The sequence below is a fragment of the Centropristis striata genome, chromosome 9 (genome assembly GCF_030273125.1).
Source record: "Centropristis striata isolate RG_2023a ecotype Rhode Island chromosome 9, C.striata_1.0, whole genome shotgun sequence".
NCBI classification, from domain to species: domain Eukaryota; kingdom Metazoa; phylum Chordata; class Actinopteri; order Perciformes; family Serranidae; genus Centropristis; species Centropristis striata.
Window position 1 is genome coordinate 18,902,518 of NC_081525.1, and position 15,773 is coordinate 18,918,290.

At 42.4% G+C, this 15,773-nt stretch overlaps 2 protein-coding genes across 6 annotated transcripts; one reads left to right on the forward strand and one right to left on the reverse strand.

The window, feature by feature from the left end:
- On the forward strand, nucleotides 1–6,674 carry dcun1d4 (DCN1, defective in cullin neddylation 1, domain containing 4 (S. cerevisiae)). 5 transcript variants are annotated; one of them, XM_059341210.1, is made up of 11 exons: nucleotides 1–131; nucleotides 1,457–1,527; nucleotides 1,630–1,702; nucleotides 1,890–1,977; nucleotides 2,201–2,289; nucleotides 2,429–2,499; nucleotides 2,877–2,968; nucleotides 3,135–3,243; nucleotides 3,761–3,865; nucleotides 3,978–4,080; nucleotides 4,822–6,674. In XM_059341210.1, exons 1-11 carry the CDS (start codon nucleotides 113–115, stop codon nucleotides 4,875–4,877), a joined length of 876 nt encoding a protein of 291 aa, XP_059197193.1. In that variant the 5' UTR covers nucleotides 1–112; the 3' UTR covers nucleotides 4,878–6,674. The 5 variants fall into 5 exon arrangements, with proteins under 5 accessions (XP_059197193.1, XP_059197189.1, XP_059197191.1 ...); XM_059341206.1 differs by having other exon boundaries at nucleotides 6–131; nucleotides 1,630–1,669; XM_059341208.1 differs by having other exon boundaries at nucleotides 97–131; nucleotides 1,630–1,793.
- Nucleotides 6,675–6,719: 45 nt separating this feature from the next.
- LOC131977776 (uncharacterized) lies at nucleotides 6,720–14,927 on the reverse strand. Its single transcript, XM_059341205.1, has 3 exons — nucleotides 14,823–14,927; nucleotides 14,663–14,739; nucleotides 6,720–8,348 (listed from the first exon to the last, which is right to left on the reverse strand). The coding sequence occupies exons 2-3, from the start codon at nucleotides 14,671–14,673 to the stop codon at nucleotides 7,436–7,438; spliced, it is 924 nt and encodes a 307-aa protein (XP_059197188.1). The 5' UTR covers nucleotides 14,674–14,739; nucleotides 14,823–14,927; the 3' UTR covers nucleotides 6,720–7,435.
- Nucleotides 14,928–15,773: the final 846 nt, after the last annotated feature.

A 15,773-nucleotide genomic window follows, 5' to 3' on the forward strand; every position in this document is an offset into this window, starting at 1 on the left:
AGACCAAGCAGGCCCAGTTTCAATCATCGTCTGTGGGCGTGGTTTACGTTGACAAGGCCCGCCTATTGGCCGGTCTCCGGACTTCCCACAGACAGTTGTATGTTTCATAAAAATGCACTCTGATGCGGCAAGTAAGTAGTAACGTTTTAGAGGCTTTTCTGCATCAAATTACGAACTCCACGGATGCTGAGGAGGTTGCCGAAGAGAAGCAAACAGACGCTTTGTGTTTCTACATCTACTTTTAGCCTGTGTTTCTGTAGGATTAGATGAGAACGTATGAATTCCGTGCTATTTGCTGGTCCCTTTGTATTTGCCTGTGCTGTCTTGGGCGATAACAAAGGAAGGATAGCTAGTGTAATTTCAGTTGTTTTGAACATGCAGGAGGTTTTATTTGACACGGCAGTCTTGCTGAAGTTATTTTTTCTGTAGCGTTAGCAATGCTGAGTTGAAAGCAGCCGACGTTAGTTAAATCCAGAAGGTTTTCGATGGTAATCTGTGCGTTGTGTTGTTTCTATTCATCCTTACTCAGGATACACTATGCGTTTCTACTCAAACTTTGCACGAATGTAATGCCATTGTAAATAGGTCAATTTTCTGGTCAACTGCGGACTATAACAGAGAATGAAAATTGTGACGCAGTTGTGTAAAACATCTTTCATTGCCTGCTGCAGCAGTGCTGTCGGGCTTTGCGACACCTACATCAGCTGCAGCAAAACGTCTGCGCAATGGTTATGTACCAGTAGGAATATGATGTTAGATTTTTTTAAGACAATGTAAATTGCATTCAATCAGTTGGGGTAAATGTTGGGGGGTAGAGGGGTCTGAAAGAAATAGTTGTTTTGTTAAGCCTGGGAATTGTAGTTTGGCTTCGCAACCAGAGCAAGGTTTTCAATGGCCTCTTTGAAGGAAATGGACTACAACACCCATACGCACAACTCTCTAGATACTTTGTAAACTCTGTGCAAGTTGCGCGTCTGCACTGCTATTTTAGGTATGCAGCTAGTGCTATCTGCTCGGCAGTGTGTGTTTTTTTGGCTGTTTTTGGCCTCTAGAAATAAATTAAACGCATCCGGATTCGATGACAGCTTTTAATCGGAAATGTATAGATGACATTTGGGGAGAAGGTAGCATGCATGATCAAATATTAGCGAGTTTGCATGTCTTTCGAGGAATGCAGAGAGTCACTCCCTCAGTCGTATGAGATATATGTCTGTCGTTTTCTGAAAGGCAAACCTTGAAAGTAGAACATACACGAAAGTAAGTTCAGCTCGTTAAAATATATATTGATCCTGGCAAAAATGAAAATCATAGGTTCCTGTTGGTGCTACGATGATGTCACCCGTTTGTACCCATGTACTTGTACCAAGCGTATTAGTTTAATTAGGAGCTGAAGGTTGTGTGTTATGCCTGAGTTTGAATTGTTGATGTTTTTTTTTTTTTTTTTAAATGAAAACAGATTTTCAGCTGAATTCCCACTTGACTACACTGGCCAGCATTCATAAGATCCACCACACCTTGCACAGGCTGGTAAATACACATTGGCAGCTTATAAATTCCATATATATTAGTTTGTGTGTGAGTGTGTATATGTGTATCCTGCTTACAAGCATGTGGTATCTGTTTTGATAGAACCTGACAGAAGACGTTGGACAGGATAGCCACCCCTCAGGTAATAATTCAACAGATCCTTGTATGTTTCATAGTTCAATACAAAACACTGTTATTGCTTTAATTTCTGAGACTGTCATGCATTCAGCTATTGCCAAAACAACGTGTCTTTCTGCTGACTTTTTGTGAGTACATGCATGTTTAGCAAAATAAAATATGCATCCTCTATGTGTTGCTTATAAGTAGCTCTCTTTCATTCTGTCTTCCACTTCCCTCCCTAGCTTGTTGCTCCAGAGCCATGCCTCCTAGAAAAAAGAGGAGACCCTCTGCTGGAGATGACATGTCAGCCAAGAAAAGTCGCCAGGACAGGTGTGACATCCCTCTGTTGAAGACTGTTTCATTCTGTTAGTTATGCAGGAGCCCTTGACTATTGTGGTTTATTGAGGAATGAGTGCATGACATATTTATTTTGCAGTTATGAAAGGCACCATAGAAAAAGGCATTGTAAATCCCACTGACTACTTTGAAATTATGTACTGAGCTTACAGTGTTGCTGCTCAGCTTGTGACTAAAACCTTCTTTTCATCTGCAGTGTTTTCAGAAAACATGAAACATCACAAATCCGCGAGGAGGAGACATTTTCCAGTAAAAGATGCTTGGAGTGGTTCTATGAATATGCAGGTAGATTTGTGCAAGCAATCGCTCCACTCACGTCACATGTATTCATAAGCATTTGAGCACTGATCAATGACATTAGGTTTTTAGCTCCACATGTGAGATTTAAGCTATATGTGGCTTCACACTTGTCTGTCTGAAATAGGTTGTGATGACGTGGTGGGCCCAGAGGGCATGGAGAAGTTCTGTGAGGACATTGGAGTGGAGCCAGAGAATGTAAGCAGATTTCTTGCATTTCAGTTACATCTGTCTGGTCTCAGTTTGCTTGCTTTTTACTCTTGTTCTATCTCTGGCTGCCCGCCAGTCAAACTAAGCAAGTCGTTTGGACACCTTTTTGGCTGTGTTACCTCAAATGGGCTTTTCTCATCATTTAATGTTTTATAAACATGAACAGTTGGCATTAAAAATATCAGTAGTTAGTTATTCACCAAAATATGCAGCTTTAGTTCAAGGTTACTCCTTCTATGCACCCATTCTTTATTTTATGGGTTATTGAGGTCAGTTGTCGTTTCAGTTGACAGATTGATAATATAGATTGACACATATTCTATTCAAGGATGTCTGTGGCTATAAAGCTTGTTGTCTGTGCCCAGGTGGTGATGCTGGTTCTTGCTTGGAAACTGGATGCCCAGAGTATGGGATATTTCACTCTCCAGGAGTGGCTCAGAGGCATGGGCCTGCTGCAGTATGTCATTTATCTTTTTGTATTTTTGCATGCTGTTTTCGAGATTGATTTTTTGCATTGCTGCTGTGTTTGCTCCGCCTGTAGTTATGTCTATCAGTAGAGTGCCCTTGGTACTCAGTAGATCAGGTAGGGAAGTATGTCTAAGGCTCTTTTCTGCTGTTGTCAGGTGCGACTCCACAGAGCGGCTGAGGAATTCGCTCGACTACCTGAGATCTGTGCTAAACGACAGCACCAGTTTTAAGCTCATTTATAGATATGCCTTTGATTTTGCCCGGGTGAGTGAAGCGAAGACTTTTTTGCTCCTATGCACACATACACGGAATTGTAAAACAAATTGAATTCAGTTAATTTGAACAGTGCAATCCCTGTAGAACACGGTTGTTTGAAAAGTGTGCCTGATTGAAATTCTTATAAGGTCATATTCAAGCCAGTGTTCACACCAATCTTGATGTTTTTGAGGAGGTCAAGTTTATTTTCCAGTTTGACTTGGAGTTGGAAAGCACTTATCGAGTGTGTTAAATGTTTACATAGCCTGCCTTTTCTCTCCTGCAGACATTGAACTATGATTTAAGGACAGCAACTGACTAAATAAGATGGTGAATGAAAACATGATGCTGTGATGTCAGTGTTATATTTTAATCACAGGAACAGCAGTAGGTTAAGGGATCCAGCCTGTTTATGTGTTGGGCTAATATTGATGATAATGGTGTTACTAGACATGCCCTCTGTTTAAAGTGTGGCTGACATTTTTCATTGAGTTCATGAAGCTGTGTGTGTGTTTTGATTGGACAGGAAAAGGATCAGAGGAGTTTGGACTTGAACACAGCCAAGTGTATGCTGGGGCTTCTTCTTGGAAAGACGTGGCCTCTGTTTCCTGTGTTTAATCAGTTTCTAGAGGTAGGTGTCACGTTCACAAATGTCCTCTACAATTCTACAAATCATCCTGTTTGGCCTTGAATAGGCTTACTGAAACTAAAAGGTTGCTGTATGTTTGATTATTATTCCTCAGCAATCCAAGTACAAAGTCATCAACAAAGACCAATGGTGCAATGTTTTAGAGTTCAGCAGGACAATCAACCTGGACCTCAGTAACTACGATGAGGATGGTGCTTGTAAGTGAACGCCAAAGATATATAAAATTAAACTTGAACGGACATTTCCATTCAAATCAACATAGCAGGATGGTCAGAGCGATGGCCATGTTAATCATTTCCATAACAACCTGTTGTAGCGGGCCAACTTTGTATAAAAAGTGAGGTGAGGTTCTGCAGTAACAACCAAACTAGCAGTGGAGTAGAAGAGTAACATTTATTAACTTATTGCTTCATCTACACACTCTTGCCATAGCCTAGGAAAGCACATTACTAGCACCAGATGACTGACAACTTTGTCTGGCTCATTTTCTGTATCCAATGTAACATGAAAGCATGGTGGAATTAGCAACCTATCAAGCTAAGTAGCACATGTCTAGCTAGTTAGCGTGCTAGCTTGCCAGTTTCACCATACTGTCATCCCACACTAGTTACAGAAAATGAGCTGAACAGCAGGCTGGTGACAGCAGCAGTGCTGGGTCTGGTCCCTCAACCTCAGTCAACTCCACTAGGAGACTACTGCAGCGATAGATAGCTACCCAGCTAGACGTCCGTCTCCATATCTGACTACCCCTTATGGCCCTGTAACAATTAAGAACAGTTGCCATTTTGTTATGTACCATCCAAATCACCACAACAGTCTGTTTTTGTCTTATTCTGTCTCTATGGTGACTGCATATCTACACATGAACATGACAACAGTGCCTCATGTACACAAATAAGTGTGTTCTAATGACTTCTACTCTCCTATTTCCTCATCAGGGCCAGTTTTGTTGGACGAGTTTGTGGAATGGTACAAGGAAAGACAGATGTCATAGGCACATAGCAGAATGGAAAATGGAAAAAATACAACTGTGACAACAACGACTATGAAAATCAACAACCAATAAGTAAACAATACAAAAATGGTAAAGCAGTGACTGTGGGTGCTTCCTGGTAGAAGAGGGGGTTCTGTGGGTGGGCAAGGGTGGGGGCACTGGGTTTGCAGCCTGGGTGCATGCTGCCCAGAGCGCGGAGGCGGAGGGCTGCCATTGTGGAGTTATGTTACCTACCGAAGTTGCAAAGTGGGCAAGCTTGCAGCAATCCCCGGTGGCATTGCTCTCTCTCACTGTGACATGTCATATTGCTGTCTGTGTTAGGATAACATGGTATCATACATGGACGATTGAAGCAAAATGGTATTGTGTGGGAGAACCACCCCTCACCCCTTGTCTTCAACACAGAGAAACCAACAGTGACCATTCATGCATTGTGTCTGAGTCTTAAACAGGGTCACTTTGACCTGGGCACATTTAAATATTATATATCTGTGCAATGAACTTGAACTTGAGCTTTTCTGGACGGATGGCACTTTTGTTTGTCATATTCTGAGTTGGATTAGGAGTTCTTCAAGAAGCACACTGTGTCAAATGGTTGATCGCAGGTTTCTGGTGCCTGTGCTGTTTACTATTGATTTGTGCCAGTGATTTTTTTTTTCTCCCTCCAGTTTTTGTTCCTTCCTGCTGTTTTGCTCCAGCTAATGCTAACAGTTTGCTAACCCCCCTGCAAAGGCTTCAGACCTCATAACACCAAACAAATCAGCATTGCTGCTTACTAACTCTTATCAGTACAGCGGTGAGCCACTAGTGCTCTGATCAGCATTTATCGGTCTGATGATCGATATATGTATCTACGTTGTGTAGGTAAGAGTATTATTGTGCCTCAAAACATGGAAGTCACTTTGTGTGTCCCACACACATACCAACAAACCCAAATGTATATACATGTGTGAGAACACATACAACACACACACACACACACACACACACACACACATACAGATACAGACACACTGAGTGGTCAGGGATTACTTCAGGATGAATTCAGACTGTTTGGGCTGTGTTATAAGTTGACATAGAGCTTGTTGGTGTCCATTTTGTCTTGATATGTGGCATCTGTTTTGTCCTCCTTAGTCCACTGATAGTCTCCTCTTACTAGTAGCATCTCTCCCAACACTGACAGTGTTAATATAACTACAGTGGAAGACCAGTGACCCTCTCAGGACGAGGTCCTTAAGGCTTGAGTTGGAAGGTAGGTTTGCTGAAAGCGTTGCTTTGTACCACCCGTAGGATCTAATCAAAACAATGGACACTGACAGTTTGGAACTGTGTGATGATGCTATGCTGTTCTTTTTCGCCTAGTATAATGTTCTTGTAACACCTGTATAAATTTTTGTCTTTGGCTGTGGTGTGATGCTGAATTGTCAGATTTAATATTTGCATGCATGCTCCAACAGAGCCTTTTGTGAATGGATGAGATTTTTTGAAAACATTTTTCAAAACGCGTTTTTGTTTTGTACAGGAATTTGTGCAAGTGTTTTGTGCTTAATTTGATATTCACAATCATGTTCTCTTAATTCTGATGAACAACATGATTGTGTCTATTAAGACCTGGAACACACCTGTAACCTCACGGTGGAGCAGGAGTTCCCTCCTGCATTTGCCCCATCTTACACATCCCTACACATGCTGTGAAGCTTAAGGTAGCTGCAGACAGGATGTGATTTTATTTATTTTATTCACTCTGTCATGATACACAGACATTAAAATTTGCTGTGATGACAAAATACATCAGTTCTCATGTCGTTAAAATCAACTGCAGCTGAAACTATGAAAGCCTCTATTGTCATGACAATACATCAACCATCAGCATCACATCTAAGATTGAGGTAATTGTTGGATTGCTTACCAAATACTGTGTAGAGATCAATGTTTTAGTATTCTCCCATGACAATGCAGGAGGATGAACACCCTTGTCCCAAATGTATATATGTATGTAAACTATGTAAGTGTCTATATGTCTGTTTTCACTATAACCTATGTCTATATACATAAATAAAAGGGTTTATTAACTTACTGGCTTATATTTTGGCTCTTGAGTTAATAGTTTGTTGATTAAAAAAAACATAGTACCATCCTACAGTAATGCTGCCATTGCTATCGTTATTTGGATGTAATTATTTTGTACAAATGAAAGCTCTGCATTGTCCAGTATTATGGTTTTATTAAGGTCTCATAAGTGTCTTAATAAAACATTACATTAAGATGATACAGATTATCATTGCAATATCGAATAGAAAGGACATCTTTATGATGCTTTATGAAAAGCAATTTACAGAAATAAGGCAAATCTGAAAGATTAAAATGATGCTCTTTATGTTACTCTGCAACATTTCCACACAATACATTTATATTTACATTACATTTCAAGCTTTTATACTAATAAAATTGAATATAATTCACAAAATTTGTGTCATATGCTGGCTAATTTAAGATTCCACAATGCTCATTTGCTTGTTTTGTCAGTGTTCAGGAAGCAGTAATAAAAAATAAAACACTCAAACTTCACTAATATTCACATTTGAGGAGTCAAAACTGACTGCCAGGTTTTGTGGGTCAGATTCCTTTGTGTTTCTGCTCTGTTGCAGATAGGATCTGGTGCCTTGCAACTCTTGTTTCTTGCTACTCTGAGCAGATCTCCATGTAAGACCTACTGCCTCATATGGCGGTGGTGTTGATGGAATTGGAGGTGGAGCCTCCTTTGGTGGTTCAATTCCCCCAATGTTGTGCCTCCTGTAGTAGGGAATTCCATACAACAAATCTGTAGCTCTTCTCTCATCTACTGGAGTAGAGGAAAGGTGCGATTGTGTTAGTGACTGTTTGACCAGAGGCTTAATGTCCTTCTCAGACCTGCGATAGTTAAAACTGGTGTCACCCTGTGATCCACAGTCATCAAATAAAGGAGATGGACCTATATCTAACTTCCCGTCAAGTGTGTCCCACTTTCGTCTCTCTGAAGACATGGCTTTTAGGGCACTGAGGCCTTTCCTTTCCTTACTGTCCACAGATACAGCCCTCAAAATCTCATTTGTGCTGCTGGGTGGTGTGTCAAACTTGTCAAGAACTCTGCTGGATACAAAAGACATACTATTGGCACCAAGAGATGAGTGTTTATGCATCAGTGTCACATCTGCTTTCCCTCTGTCTTGCTTTATGTTGTCATCACTTTCACTACTGGAGGAGCTGAAGGAGTGAGATGGGAGTAGTTCTGGCTTAGAAAGTGGAGGCTGCTTTGGAGACGATAAGCCTACATCCAGATGTCTCCTCATACTGGGAATTGGACGATCAGACAGCTGACGACCGACGGCAGTCCACCTTATCTCAGATGGCAGGTCCACATCTTTCGTATGCTTGTCAAAGCTCAGACTGGGAAGTCTTTGTCTTGTGTGGTCTATATTTTGACCCTTGCCACTGGAGGAGAAAGAATAACTTGGTGGTGATGAAGGTTTGATAATTAAACGCTTATACATGATTAGGGAGTCATTGTCTGTCATATCTGACATTTGATTTTCAGAGTATCTTGCCACCTCCTTTTCGCTCTCGCTGGAGGAAGATGGGCAATTACTTGGCTCTGGTAATGGTGCCTTGACATACAATCGCCTCTTAATGCGTGGGACACCAAGACTCAGGTCAGGAACACCATGTTTGTTTATGTCATTCTCAATATTGCTCTTGCTAAGATGTGTAGTACTGAGAGAAACAGTGACTTGTTTGGTTTCAGGGGTTAGAGATGATCCTTGCATTCCAACTCCTATTCTCTTTGTTCTTCTGCTGCTGCTTTTACTCCCAGTTCCACTTTCACTGCTGGAAGAGGAAGAGGAGTCAGGTGGAGGTGTTGAAGGCAGATTTGGTGGTTCTTGTGAATGTGATGTGATTTCAAGACGCTTTCTGAAGCGGGAGACACCCAGATTCATTGTGGCCCACCGTGACTGAAGTTCTGGATTTATCTCAGGTGTTGTGCTGACTGACTTGTTACTTGTTGTTTTGTCCCAAACTTCATCTGTAATAACTGTAGAATTTTTTAATTTGACATTTTGGTCCGTCTTTGGATTGTGAGGAATGTTTATCACTGGGGCCTTCTGTGATCCGATTAACTTCTTTTCAGTGGTATTTGATATGGCAGATACTCCCAGTCCTAGTTTAGTTTGGTCCCTGGACTCATCCTCACTGTCGCTGGAAGATTGTCGAGAACCTTGAGATGCACTACTAGGAAACAGATCTGGTTGAGATGGTCCTTTGATATTTAAACGCCTCTTTACAGGGGGAACACTCATTTCAGGCAACTTTCTCCCTGGTTGATACCTTGTAATCCCCTCTTCAATTTTGGGCCTTTCCACTTTTACAGACAGGCTTGTAATCCCACCTTCACTGTCATCACTGCTTGAAGATGACTTAGGTGGAGGTGAAGGTGCCTTGATATCCAGACGCCTTTTGACATGGAGGGCGTTGCTGAGATCCAGTCGAGGCCATCTTGAATCTGGCTTTGGTTCTACTGTTGTTGTTGGGTATTTTAAATCTTTCATGTCCACCTGTTGCTCATCTGAGCTGCTTGATGATTGACGGGGACGTATTTTGATAGCTTCCTCTCTCTTCCCTTCCACTGTCTTGCTTGTACTTCCACCACTTAACAATGAATCAGGAGGTGGTGATGGGGCTTTGATGTCTAAACGCCTCTTGAGGCGAGTAATATTACCAAGATCTAAGGAGGGCCACTGTGTTTCTGGATTCTGACTTGCTGTTTGGGATTCTTGAAACTGAAGCCCTGCAGTTCCTACCACTCTTGGCCTATCTGTCTTTGTGTGGTGTTTTGTTTCATCCGCACTGTCACTACTAGAAGATGAATCCGGAGGTGGTGATGGTGCTTTGACATCTAGACGCCTCTTGATGCCAGGAATATGCTCAAGATCTAGAGCAGGCCACCTGGTGCCTGGACCATGACTTCCTGTTTGAGATTTTTGTAATGGAAGCACTGCAATGTCCACCTTCCCAGGCCTCTTTGTGTGGTTTTTTGTTTCATCCTCACTGTCACTACTAGAAGATGACTCAGGGGATGGTGCCTTGATATCAAGGCGCCTCTTGATGCTTTTAGTATGCTCAAGATCAAGGAGAGGCCACTGTGTTTGTGGGTCATAACTTGTAGTTTGAGATACTTTACTTGGAGGCCTTGCCATGGACAACTCCCCTTGCCCCTGTTTCTTCATGTAGTTTGTTGTTTCCTCCTCACTGTCACTACTAGAAGATGAATCCGGAGGTGGGGATGGTGCTTTGATATCTAGACGCTGTTTAATGCAAGGAATATGCTCAAGATCAAGAGCAGGCCACCTTGTTTCTGGATCATGACTTCCTGTTTGTAATGGAAGCACTGCGATGTCCACCTTCCCTGGCTTCTTTGTGTGGTGTGTTGTTTCATCTTCACTGTCACTACTAGAAGATGAATCCGGAGGTGGTGATGGTGCTTTGACATCTAGACGCCTCTTGATGCCAGGAATATGCTCAAGATTTAGAGCAGGCCACCTGGTGCCTGGACCATGACTTCCTGTTTGAGATTTTTGTAATGGAAGCACTGCAATGTCCACCTTCCCAGGCTTCTTTGTGTGGTGTTTTGTTTCATCCTCACTGTCACTACTAGAAGATGACTCAGGGGATGGTGCCTTAATATTGAGGCGCCTCTTGATGCTTTTAGTATGCTCAAGATCAAGGAGAGGCCACTGTGTTTGTGGGTCATAACTTGTAGTTTGAGATACTTTACTTGGAGGCCTTGCCATGGACAACTCCCCTTGCCCCTGTTTCTTTATGTAGTTTGTTGTTTCCTCCTCACTGTCACTACTAGAAGATGAATCCGGAGTTGGGGATGGTGCTTTGACATCTAGACGCCTCTTGATAAGAGGAATATCCTCAAGATCTACAACAGGCCACCTTGTTTCTGGATCATGACTTCCTGTTTGTAATGGAAGCACTGCGATGTCCATCTTCCCTGGCTTCTTTGTGTGGTGTGTTGTTTCATCTTCACTGTCACTACTAGAAGATGAATCCGGAGGTGGTGATGGTGCTTTGACATCTAGACGCCTCTTGATGTGAGGAATATGCTCAAGATCTAGAACAGGCCACCTTGTTTCTGGATTTTTTTCATGACTTCCTGTTTGAGATTTTTGTAATGGAAGCACTGCAATGTCCACCTTCCCAGGCTTCTTTGTGTGGTGTTTTGTTTCATCCTCACTGTCACTACTAGAAGATATCTCAGGGGATGGTGCCTTAATATCGAGGCGCCTCTTGATGCTTTTAGTATGCTCAAGATCAAGGAGGGGCCACTGTGTTTGTGGGTCATAACTTGTAGTTTGAGATACTTTACTTGGAGGCCTTGCAATAGACAACTCCCCTTGCTCCTGTTTCTTTATGTATTTTGTTGTTTCTTCCTCACTGTCACTACTAGAAGATGAATCAGGAGGTGGGGATGGTGCTTTGATATCTAGACGCTGTTTAATGCAAGGAATATGCTCAAGATCAAGAGCAGGCCACCTTGTTTCTGGATCATGGCTCCCTGTTTGAGATTTTTGTAATGGAAGCACTGCAATGTCCACCATCCCTGGCTTTTTTGTGTGGTGTTTTGTTTCCTCCTCACTGTCACTACTAGAAGATGAATCCGGAGTTGGGGATGGTGCTTTGACATCTAGACGCCTCTTGATAATAGGAATATCCTCAAGATCTACAACAGGCCACCTTGTTTCTGGATCATGACTTCCTGTTTGTAATGGAAGCACTGCGATGTCCACCTTCCCTGGCTTCTTTGTGTGGTGTGTTGTTTCATCTTCACTGTCACTACTAGAAGATGAATCCGGAGGTGGTGATGGTGCTTTGACATCTAGACGCCTCTTGATGTGAGGAATATGCTCAAGATCTAGAACAGGCCACCTTGTTTCTGGATTTTTTTCATGACTTCCTGTTTGAGATTTTTGTAATGGAAGCACTGCAATGTCCACCTTCCCAGGCTTCTTTGTGTGGTGTTTTGTTTCATCCTCACTGTCACTACTAGAAGATATCTCAGGGGATGGTGCCTTAATATCGAGGCGCCTCTTGATGCTTTTAGTATGCTCAAGATCAAGGAGGGGCCACTGTGTTTGTGGGTCATAACTTGTAGTTTGAGATACTTTACTTGGAGGCCTTGCAATAGACAACTCCCCTTGCTCCTGTTTCTTTATGTATTTTGTTGTTTCTTCCTCACTGTCACTACTAGAAGATGAATCAGGAGGTGGGGATGGTGCTTTGATATCTAGACGCTGTTTAATGCAAGGAATATGCTCAAGATCAAGAGCAGGCCACCTTGTTTCTGGATCATGGCTCCCTGTTTGAGATTTTTGTAATGGAAGCACTGCAATGTCCACCATCCCTGGCTTTTTTGTGTGGTGTTTTGTTTCATCCTCACTGTCACTACTAGAAGACGAGTCAGAGGATGGTGCCTTGATATCAAGGCGCCTCTTGATGCTTGTAGTATGCTTAAGATCAAGGAGAGGCCAACTTGTGTCCGGATCACGGCTTCTGGTTTGAGTTTCTTTAAATGGAAGTCCTGTAATTTCTATCTTCGCATGCCTCTGCTTTTCTGTATGGCCTATTGTTTCATCATCACTGTCACTACTAGAAGATGAATCAGTACCTGGCAATGGTGCTTTTATATCTAGATGACTTTTGACTTTTTGCTCTGGTTTCTTCATGTAGTTTGTTGTTTCTTCTCCACTGTCACTACTAGAAGATGAATCCGGAGGTGGTGATGGGGCTTTGATATCTAGACACCGTTTGATGCGAGGAACATGCTCAAGATCTAGAGCAGGCCACTGTGTGTCAAAATCATGACTTACTGTTTGAGATACCTTAATTGGAAGACTCGTCATGTGCGTCATTCCTTGATTCTGCTTTTGCATGTGGTTTATCGTTTCATCTGCACTCTCACCACTTGAAAAAGAATTTGTTGGTGGTAATGGGGCTCGCCTCTTGATGGGAGTAGGACGGTCAAGATCTAGAGTAGGCCGTTGTGGTTTCACGGCATCATGGCTTACAGACTGATACTCCTTAATTGGAAGCCCTAACATGCCTAGTGGTCCTTGCTCTTGCTTCTTGGTGTGTTTTGGTGTTTCATCCATGCTCTCATCACTTGAAGATGAATCAGAAGCTGTTAGGGGAGCGTTAATAGTCACACGGCTTTTGATTTGAGGGATACATTGGCGATCCAGGTCAGTTGACAGTGTTTCTTGGTCAGTCATCGACTTGTTCACACTGCCTTTATTTTGTTTCACTTTTAGGTCTGTGGTTTCTGCTTCACTATCACTGCTTGAAGAGGATGAATACGCTGCAGTTGGAGAAGATGTTTTGGTATCCAGGTTCTTACCATGACTAGTAACCAAACTGGGTACAAACCCTTTTTTGACTATGTAGTCCTTCTGATCACTGTCACTGGAATGAGAGGATAAGGAGTCTTCTGGTCTCACTGTAGGCCTTTGTGTGTCATATCTGTAATCACCCTGATTAAGTCGGACTGAAGTAGGGACAGGGTTTACAATATTGATCTGCTGTTCAAAACTAGTATCCTGTTTAAGGCCAGCATTAGTGACCTCAGGTTTCTTGTGGTTACTTTCGATAACCTCCTCCTCTTGGTCTGAGTTCACAATGTATTGTGTTGGCTCATCCTCACTGACATACGAACTGGAGCTGGACAAATCATCTGTCTTTTTATTAGAAGTGGGTACCACAATCAGTTTTGAACCATTAAATGAACCATGCACACCACTGGACCTTGCAGATGTGCTTCGAACAGAATCGCTAAATTCAAATTGTTCTTCATTCTCCTGCCACAGATCAGGGTCTGTTAGGTTGGGGTTATTTGTATGTGGTGACCAATGTGCAAATGGCTCTGAAGAAAATCCAGGAAGTTCACCCTCTATGTGTGTGCCCTCTATGGAAATTTGTGGCAACTCTTCTTTTCTAGTTGCCGGGGAATCGGCTCTCTGCTGAACAGAATTCTCTGTCAGCTGATTAGTCTTGGGTGTTGAGTGGTCGTCCGGGGTCATGTGGTCCTCACTGATTACTTTGTCAGATAGTGAAGAATCTGAACTTGAAGACATGCTTCTCCTCTTCTCCAGCTCATCAGGGTCTGGAATGTGTTCATACTCTGTTTTGTGTGTGTGGCCTGCATTGAGGTCCCTGCCACCTTCACATTCAGTCATTGAATCACTAATGATACTTTCCTGATTGGCACCTGCTACGGTATCATAATATTGCACATTGCTGTCTTCTCTTAAGTCCACATTGCTAAATGTGACTCTCCTTTCCCTGTGACGGCCGATGTGTTCTGGGTCTTCTTCATTAAAGTAGGCCTCATTGTCATATTGTCTTCGCTCTACAGAGGAGACAGAGTTGGCTGCAGAGGAGTTTTCCTTCTTGGTGATCCTCCTCCAAAGTCCATCAACACAAGGTCTTGCTACGACTCCTAGGATAAAAGCTATCAGAAATGTGATGAAAATAGACAAACAAACAGCAAGGGGCAAGTCAGGCTGTGTAGCTCTCTGATTCCTTTCTTGGAGGCTATTTTGCGTGTCTTGTGAGATTATTTCTCGACTGGTTCTGGGTAAACTTCTACTTTTTCTCCTTGCACCTCCTATTTGACTGATTTGGAGGTTAAACACAGACACAATTTCATGTTCTTCAGACACGCATACATATAGTCCTGCATCTCTCACTGTGATGTCATTGATGAGCAGACCGGCCTGAGGTTGGCTCAGAGGTGCTTGACCACTAGGTGTCCACCATTTTGAATCTACAAGAAAAACAATATTAAAAATTAGACTGACCAACATCCTTTTTTATGTTTTACTTTTTTGACACTTACTACTGTGTTACCTTGTATAGTGCAAGACAGCGTTATGTCAGAGCCACTTAGGACCGTCACATCTTGGTGGAGCTCTGGCATGTTTTCAGCACTAAAACAGTTCAGGTCATCTTCCTCCAACTGTAGCAGTTCTCTGTCGGAGAGGTTGGAGGGGGAAGCACACACCACGCTCCAGGCCTCCTGGCCTCTGCTGCTGTCATAGACCATCCGCTTTCTGAGACTGCGCATGCTGCAATCACACTGCCACCTGTTCCCACCCAGATCAACATGAGTGCCGATATTCCGCAGAGTAAGGTACATCAAAGGATGGACGCTGGTCAACATGTTGAAGCTCAGATCAAGGATCTTTGAAGAGGACATAAAATAAATGTTAAGACTAAAAGCTACATTATCTTGATTAGAGAATACTTTTCTTTTTTTTCAGTACTGAAGGCAATGCCATTGTTACATGAGTATTGAGTCTTGATTTGTAAACATCAATAATAACTTGAGAACTTGGTGTAATAACTTGACAACTGTCATTTACATTTTTAATTTTCAAATTCTTTCAAAAGATACATATGGTATCAAGTGTAATATAACTGCATATTTATGGGGAATGTACCACACTAAGGTCAACTCGGGGGAGTGCCTTGTCACTAAAATGAGAATAGCTGGTTCACCTTAAAAGTCAGTCCACCTTAAGTTAGCCTGGGTGGAAGTTGTTGCTAACTTTGAGGCTAACTGTTGACATTGAAAGCAAGACAGTTAATGGTTCAAACACTGCACTGCAATGTTTGAAGCTATAAGGTTATTGCCAACTTTGCCAGAATGTGTGGCATCATTGAGTTTATTGTTTGAACATTTAATTCTCTGTGCATGTTTAGTTAGATACAAAGACCAGTGTTACCTGGAGCTGGGCTAAATCCTCGAACATCTGTGGATGGAGACTTGTGATGAGGTTATGTTGTAGGTTTAGCTCT